The following is an 8972-nucleotide window of genomic DNA, read 5'->3' as shown; positions in this document are numbered from 1 at the left end:
TTAACGTAAAAATATTTTAAGAAAATATCAAGTTAGATTTACCTTTTCAACAAAATTAAGTAATTTTTCTTAAATTCTGTGAACAAAAAATCAAGATCATCAAAGTGAAACGGAGGGAGTATATTACTATTAGCAAGACCATTAATTATTGAAGGTATCTGGTTTTATGTAATTTCGTTTTCTCCATAGACAAGTGCACGTGTATGCTTATCATGTTGGTTGAGATAAAGACGACAAAGCTACCTCGTGGTGCTAACTATTCAGCGCAAACTGCCATGCCTAATTAACCTCAATTTGTTGAAGATAATCCAGGATTTGGTTAACACTAAGCTATTAATTAAATGATGAAGAAATTGTTTAACTGTCTCCATCTAACTTTGGATGCCGGACTTGCAATCAATAATATTACAATAAACTGCGGATGCTAATGACCAAACCAATCCCTTGCATTGGATTCTGTTACTGAAAGAAAATCTGTTTGATTTGTTCTCTTGACCAAATCAAAATTACAATAGTTATGACAAGAAGGGTTTATTTAATTGTTGTCTCTCTTTTTTTTCCCTTTTTTTTTAATCCTCTCACCCCTCCCAACATGATACAGATTTTTTTTTTTATCCTTTTACCCCTCCCAAAATGATATAGAATCGAAGAATTAACATGAAAATCAAATTCATTTAATAAGTCCATATAACACAATAAACAAAATCAAATTCATTCATAAAAATATTTTCTTTTAACAATTGAACACTTGATAACTTTCTCTTACTCACTCCACCAAATGTTTTCCTTTCAATTCTACAAAATAATCGTTCATCCAAGAGTCCCTCGTAGCAGAAAAGATGGAAGATTGACAAAGAAATTGTCTAAAGTTTAGTTTTTGTCTAATAAGGCTTTTAGCCTCCATTTCGCCACAAAAAAAAAAAAAAAACAAAGGTTTATGTTTTAGACAACATCATTTCAAGTTCAAATTGAGGAGAGGTGAAAGAGTCGGAGGTAATTTAATCTTAAACAAATGTCCAACACAATAATTCCTCTTTTTAAAATTAAATGATTGTTACCATAGTTGAAGTTTCATACTGCATCAGAATACAGTAAATTTTAGCATATGCAACTGCTGTCTGTGCACGTTATCTCATATATCAGATTATAATTGTAAAAAGATGTGAAGAATGATTTGGTACACATTTCTACCTTGTTTAATCTACGATTAGTAAAAAACCTAAATCTTGATATATCAAAAAGTAACGATTTTGATACTAATTTGTCAGAATTATTTTCTTTTTAATTAAGAATTTAATCATAAAGTGTAGTTATCAGAGAATAGAGTTCTTAAAAAAAGAAACATTTTCATCAGGCTTGAGTTTATGAATTTGAGTTAGATAAGCATATTCATAACTCTCAAATTTCTCATAACATAATTCTTAGTTTTTCAGTTCTTAGATCTAAGCGAAATTTTAAAGAAATGTAACCGAACATAAGCACTAAATTATTAAAGAAGAAAAATATTTTTTTTTTTACTGAATTTGGATTTTTTTTTTATGGGATAAATGTGAAGTGTAGTTAATGGCCCATGCTGCAACAAAAACTTATTTGTGAATGAGAAAAACTCTCTATCTTCAAAATATATGAAGCATAAATTTCTTTTAGAATAAACACTATTATCAAGAAGTAGGTCTTAGCTTAAGAAGTGGAGTCTATAAAAGAAAATACTAAAACATGGTTGAAGAAAACAGTTTTAGCAATATATAGATGTAGACATTTGAATTACATAAAATAACCGTAGCATTGAATTTCTTTCGAGTAAACTCAATCTACAAATATTAATCAATGAGGTTTTGATCTAATGGTTAAAGTTAAGGTTTCAAAACTTAAAGGTCTTGAGTTTCAATTTCTCCTTTTCCCTCCTCACTTCTTAAATTTCATCCCTCTCTTGCTGGAAAAAATCTATAAATGTTAAATAGCTCGGCTAAGATATAACAAAAAGTAATTTACTTCATGATATAATGATTCAATAAAAAAAAAATCAAGAATTGACACTTGGGTTGCATGTAGAGAACAAAATAGATAGTATCTAAACCCATAGATACTTGTGCATATTAGGATTGCTCATTTTGCCCCAAACCTCTACTTTCTTTTCCAACAGTTCCCTTGATCTAAATCCATTATTCAAATGCAAACCTCTTTTATGATGTCAACCATGCTAAGGAGAAACTTTTAAGTTACTTTAGACTTTTTGAACATTTATAGTGATTGACGTAGCTTTAATTTCAAAAGTGAATGCCCAACATGAAAAGTTTGGATCTCGAGGTCAAAATATTGGTGATTTGATTTCAAAACATACCGTGAAAGGGATGAGAATATGGGATATAATTTGGCAAAGTTTTAATAATATGAGGACTTTAATATGTACATGAGAGCAAGAAATTGAGAACCGGATAATAATTTATCAAATTTTCAATCAAATGAGGATTTATGTTATGGGATCTAATGGAATTTTTTCTAAAGTGTTAGAGGTGAAGTATAAGATCAACAACCTTGTTTGGATTGCGATTTTTCGTCGGAAAATTACGTTGTTTTCCGTGATCACATTTCCCTATTACCTTTTTCCCTCACATACATCAAATCGCTACAGTAATTTTTCCATGAAAAATCATGGAAAATGCAATCCAAACACAACCTTAATTTTGCTTTAACTATTAAGAAAGCACTTGGGCTGGAGGCTTCCACATGGCTTCATAACACAAAACTCAAGCATTAAACAACTTTCCTGCACTGGGCCAAAACCCCTGAATAATAGCCCCATCAGTGACCATGAATACTGAGTTGGCACTTGGCACCTAAAAAATAGTTTTGACAATTTCAAACATATTCGAGTCGATGCTAGATTCACATTCTAATGACATGTTTTACACACACAAAAACTACCAAAAAAAAGTGAAAATTTTACTAGTTAATATATCCACAGCCATACGCTCATCGATAATCAAGAAAAAAATCAGTTTCTTCCTACAAAAAAGAAAAAATGAGTGTAGTTTTCGTAGATGGTCCAGTAATAACAAAATTTGTGAATGACTCAGGTGCATTTACTGAATTTGTCGATGAACATTTTAACAAGCTAGATGCAGATGGTGATGGGGTGCTTTCGCTCGACGAACTGCAGAAGAGATTTGGGAGGTTTTCATCCAGGGGTTTTGAATTGCAATCCCAAGAAGAGATTGGGAATCTATATAATGTTCTCTTTGAGAAGTTTGATGCTGATCAAAATGGTACAATTGATCGTGAAGAATTTAGGAGTTTGATGAAAGAGATCATGGTTGCTAAGGCTCGTGGCATAGGTAATTCACCAGTTTCAATCATTCTTCAGGAAGATAGCTTGCTCATGAGAGCTGTTCAGCACAAAGGACCTGTTGGAGATGATAAAAATTAGATGATTATACAGTTTTCTGCATTTTAAATTTTAACAAAGAAATTAGTAGATTGGCTATCCATTTTTTCATCCCTGCAAGGAGATAAGAAATTTTTTATTAGACACATGAATGTAAGAGCTACAATTTGTTCTTCTTTTTTTTTTTTTTTGATGGCATAGATATCTTTTCTCCTTATTTTTTCCTTTTCTTTTTCTCTTCGAATCATATAAATCAGGCACTGAATGACTGAAAATTTCTTCCTTCCAATCTGCATCTTGTTCATTTTTTGTTTAAGGGTAGTTATATGGAATACAGCTTAATCTACAAGTATTGGGAGAGCATTAGAGAACAGTTATGAGCAAGTTTTAATCATGCTTGTCTTCTTTACTTATTTTCTTTTTTCCTTTTTCATTTAGTCCATTCAATAGATTTTCTTCAAAATTTTTGTTACATTGGAAAAGTAAAGAAATTTGTGAAAAGATCTCAAGATATTTTAGGAAAGAGTTACAGTTTATATTAATGAATGATGCTAGAAAATCCCCATTAAGAGGTTTAAGATTCGAATTCTGTATCTAACAGTTGAGGATGAAAATGGTGTGAGGAGGTGTAGAAGTTGGAAAAAAAATAAAAAAAAAATATTAAAAAAAGAGTAAATCCTATATATACTAAGAGTGTATACATTATCACCGTTTTAAAATTGGTACTATTAAGTATTAACTTCTCTTATCGGGCTGGGTTGTTATGAGGCCATATCCCAAAGTACACAATTTAGATCCCATACCATACTAGAAACTGTGCCCTTTGGGCCCATAAGAAATAAACCAAACTTCTGGTGGGCTGGTACCTTGTGGCCTTTCGTCGGCCTTGGATGTTGGGGTTTGCTACAAATCTACCTCACGTTCTCAGCTTCATTTCTCTTTTTGTTTTAGTTGGTGGAAGAATAAGATAAGATTTCGTAGGACAAGAGGTGGGAAGGGATTCGCCCCAAAGCAATTTTATCATGCAATAGATGACTAGAAGAATTTTGTGTCTCACTTTTCGTATTGTTTCTGTCCCATGTCAGGGGTTCAAGTTATTAAAATTGGTTTAATTTGAACCCCAGACCAAGGTTTGTAAAATAGGGATCCTATGTAGGATCGATTTTAGTTTTACAGGATGAGATCGTAGAATCGTAAGATCCCACCAAAAACTCTCAAATTAACTAAATTAATTAATTTGAAATTCATATACAGCTTTGTACAACCTAAACGATATCAAACAAGTAAATTATTTATAAACATATAGCATTTTTTACCTATAATTTGACAAGAAATAAAGAAGAAAAATATAAATAGTTATAAATTATGATTACAAGTTTTAAAACCAAATGCTTTACAGTTTACACATCAATAATTTCAAATCTAAGATAATCATTAATCTCCACCAATAATAAAAAGTTATAACTTCCAAATCCAAGAATCTAGCATTAAAATTAATTATTTACGTATCTCAATTATTTTTAGACTTTTTTTGACTTCTAGTAAAACCCAAACCAATAGGCATATTGCAAGATGAGGAACTCTGGTTTCCTCAGTGCCATGGTACACCGATGGTATAGTACCTTTCGAGCCTTTGCTCGACATTATAAAGCTAAAGTTTATCTATAAAACCACTTATTGTTTCGGAAAAAAAAAAAGTAAAACCCAAACCAACATAGAAGAATAAACATCATTGATAGATTATTAGTAAAACCCAGACCAACATGGAAGAATAAACACCATTAACACAATTTCAGATGCAATTCACAAGAATATTAAGTAATACAAGGACAGCAAATATTAGAAACAAGTATTAGAATGAAATCCACAACTATATATATTTTAATGTCACAAAATAACCACACAAAAAAAAGAAACAGAACCCTAATGAAGTCCATAGCTATATATATATATATATATATATATCAGTGTCACAAAATAACCACAAAAAAAAGAAAGAAAAGCAACAAAACACCAAAATGAAAAAAAAAGGTTCGGGTGTCTTGTCTAATTAGAAATAAGAATACAACCCATCTTAACACTTAATAGTAAAAACATTTAGTACACATATATAGCTGATAGACATAATTAAAAGAAACAATCAAATTAGGGGTTACAGGTGCTCGCGGTTGTTTTCATTGGGTGACTTCTTCTGCCGGAAATTGCTTGAGATTAGACAAGGATACAAAGACAATAGAGAAGTAGAGATGGGAGATTGGCAAAATTTTGTGAAATTTTATTGAAATCTAGATAGGAAAGAAGTTTAGAATGGAGACGGGAAAAACAAAAGAAACCTTCTCTCTTTTTGTCCTTTGTGACTTTGTCTCTGTTTGTTTCATTCATTTGTTCCCAAACCTTTTTTGTTGTAACTTTTTTTTTTGCACAAAAATTGTTGCAAAATTATAATTAAAGGTTCTAATTCTTGATAAGTTACAAACCTGCTCCAAGTGTTTTCATTTAGTTTCAAAATTTAGATCCACATTTACAAAATTTTCAAAAATTCGTAGGATCGCAATAGGATCGTAGGATCGTACATCGTAGGATTCTAACAATCCTATGCATATTAAGGCAATTTTCGATTCGGATCGATTTTGCTAATCCGAATCGTAGGATCGTACGATCCTTCGATCCGGATCGTGATTTTGACAACCATGCCTTGACCTACATTCAGGATTGCAATTTATATGCCCTGCTCCAAGGTGTAATTAATTTAAAAAGTATCAAAATGTGAGGAGTGTAATAAATATAAGTGTATGCAAGGAGTGTAATAAATGAGTTAGGTGTGATTTAAGTGTATTAATGAGTTTTCAATAGACACTCATTACAAAAAAAAAATCTTTTTAAATTTCAACTTAACAAGTAACAAATAACTTGTGGGTGTCCAAATTCATCCCCGTTCAGCTTTGAACAAGAAAATTCAGCAGTTGGCGGGTACCTGATTCAATGAACACATTTCAAATTTGATGATTAAAGAAATTATGTACATTGAGACTGAAATGCAAATGAATGAGCTCATAACTTCACTGTTTATAGAAATTGAGAAGTAAGATATATGAGAGAGAGAGAGAGTAAGTAGAAGAGGATTTCCAATATGCTCCTGTCTTTTTGGATAACTAGATCCATTGTGCAAATCAGTCTTATTCCATGTAATTACCCGGGGTTTTGATGCCAAAGCGAAAAAAAAATTATGCTACCAAAATTCGAAAGAAAAAACTAGCCAACTAAGTTCTTCATCCGTATCTATAATTTGTATTGCATTTGCACTATAAATTTTCAATCAGTCAGTACAAATAGTCTAAAACTATAATAATTAGACTTTGCATAATTACAGTTTTCCCCAACCAGAATCTTTGATCTCTCTCTTTTTTCTTTTTTCTTTTTTTTAACTGAGTTGGCCACCAAGGAGAGATACTCTCTTTGAGTGTAAGTTAAAGAATCAAATCCTTCTGCTGCTTGTATTCTTATCTAGACTTTCCTAAAAATTTCACTAGTGTAGATTAATGGATGAAATCCCTCTACTTGCATTTTTATTTAGTTAATGAATGATAAGATTCATGGAAATGACTCAGTGCTTTAGTTATTTATGAGGATGATTTATATGGCATATTTTCATTTTATGTGGCATGACATGACTAGATTAGTGACTTTTAGATTGCTGTTGTTACTTAATAGTTAATATTTATAACCAGGCAGACTGTCAATTTTATGAGAGAAAGAGCATTGATTCAAATATCTTGAGCCTATTCATGAATGAGGCGAACACGAACACAATTTTGAAATTCAAATATTTTCGAACGAATACAAACCATGTTTGATTAGCTTAACGAATAAAATTCAAACATGAGATACTTGCTTCGATTCAGCTCATTTACAGCTCTAGAATTTAGAACTTCTAATTCTTAAGTTCTCAACATTAGCCACTAAATCAAGGACTCAACCACAGAATTTTGGATCACTTGTTTCATATCCCCTTTACAAATCCTTACCAATTATTGGGGAAAGGATTTTTAATTTGAACTTGCGTGCAGCTGGTGTATTTTTTTTTTTTTTTTTTTTTTTGTGTTTATGACGATGAATGAAGTCAATCAAATAAGAAGATTTAGCAATTTACTCAGCAAACCTCTAATTCTTTTATGTAGCTAATTTACAAGTAAGATTATCGTGCAACATTTTGATTAGTTTGGGTTGGATGCATTATTGTGATATTGTCCAGGTGGCTGCGTTAAACAACAAAGCAGCCTTAACTTAACTAACAGCTACCACATCAAAGCCAACAGAACGGCACTTAACGGTTAGTTTTTGCATCAACGGCGGCGGCTGTGGAAAAACCGGCGCTATATTAGTCGTCCTTTTGTACGCGCCAAGCCACTTGTTCTGCATGTACCGGTGCTTCCTCCACGGCGGAAGCAACAGACCTCTGCTCTTCAACGATCGCTTCGCGGCGTCGCTCATCACCTTCAAAACCTGCTTCAACTCCTCGCTCCTACCAATGAAAACCCTGGGTATTGACCGTACAGCGTGCTCGTACCGAGCGGTGGGCCTCGCGATCTCGAATTCCTTTGCGAAATCTAGGTCTACGATGTATCTCGTGCTCCCATTCGGCGGGTGGAACCGTAGAACGTCAATGAACTCGTAGTCACCGGAACTTAGTCCGCCGGAGCTCTCCCACTTCGTCTTGCAGATAGCAGCATTGTATCCTAATTTTCTCAGAAACGCCATCACGTTCCGCCGAAGCACCGGCATATTTGACTTCACACCAGAAAACACCTCCATCGCCTTGGTTACATCGGCGCAGAGCATCTTTTCAAAGGAGTCCGCATTTTTCTTCTGAGCGATGCGATTCATCGAGTCTTCGGCGGAGTTGACGGCCGAGTCATAATAACGTACCGAGGAATCGCGCTCGGAATCCGAGTCATCATCTGCAGGAGAATCGCTGCAGGCGTCATCCACGAGAGAACCGTAGACAAGCTCGGACAGGCTCGGCGAAATGACATCCTCTTCGTCGTAGGCGGCGGCGGCGGCGGCATCAGCGCTGTGATCACTTCCGCCGCTGCTGAAACAGTCAGGGACGATTCTAGCCTTGACTTTATCGTGGAGAGGATCGGTGACTCGTTTCATTCTACCAAAACCGGACATTTTGGGAGGGGTAATATGGTCTGAAATGAAATGGAAGATGATTAAAGGCTGAACTGAAGAGTGGAAGTAGAGGCGGAGAATATGCTTTGGTGTATTCCGGTCGTTGTGCAGTCAGTGGAAGGATATCCATCAGAAGCACAGGATTATTCGAGTGTGGTGCATGGGATGTTAGGTGGACGGACTGGATAGGGCCACGTAGTTAAGCATTTACTATGAATGAAATGGCTTGGAGCACAAGCTGGGCACGTGGAGGCAATCGCCATTCCAAGGGTCATTTCGTCGGTTTTCATGATATGGACTTTTAGGAAGCTTGCGGTGTATTCTTTTGGAGCGTGGAATTTGGGCCCTTTTGGCTTTTTGTTAGCTTGTCTAGCAACGTCGAATTATTGATGATTGAATGTATGCCACTCGT

The 8972-nt window shown here is 34.1% G+C and overlaps 2 protein-coding genes across 2 annotated transcripts; one reads left to right on the top strand and one right to left on the bottom strand.

Annotated features, from left to right (window-relative positions):
* The first annotated feature begins 3022 nt into the window (after positions 1 to 3022).
* LOC113729306 (uncharacterized) lies at positions 3023 to 3428 on the top strand. The gene has a single exon (XM_027253617.2). The coding sequence runs from the start codon at positions 3023 to 3025 to the stop codon at positions 3425 to 3427; it is 405 nt and encodes a 134-aa protein (XP_027109418.1). The 3' UTR covers position 3428.
* Positions 3429 to 7530: 4102 nt separating this feature from the next.
* On the bottom strand, positions 7531 to 8972 carry LOC113732671 (uncharacterized). Its single transcript, XM_027258593.2, has one exon. The coding sequence runs from the start codon at positions 8558 to 8560 to the stop codon at positions 7670 to 7672; it is 891 nt and encodes a 296-aa protein (XP_027114394.1). The 5' UTR covers positions 8561 to 8972; the 3' UTR covers positions 7531 to 7669.

Source organism: Coffea arabica, chromosome 2e (genome assembly GCF_036785885.1).
Source record: "Coffea arabica cultivar ET-39 chromosome 2e, Coffea Arabica ET-39 HiFi, whole genome shotgun sequence".
In the NCBI taxonomy this organism is placed as follows: Eukaryota; Viridiplantae; Streptophyta; class Magnoliopsida; order Gentianales; family Rubiaceae; genus Coffea; species Coffea arabica.
Note: the sequence above shows the minus strand (reverse complement) of the source record. Positions and strands in the feature narration are given on the sequence as shown.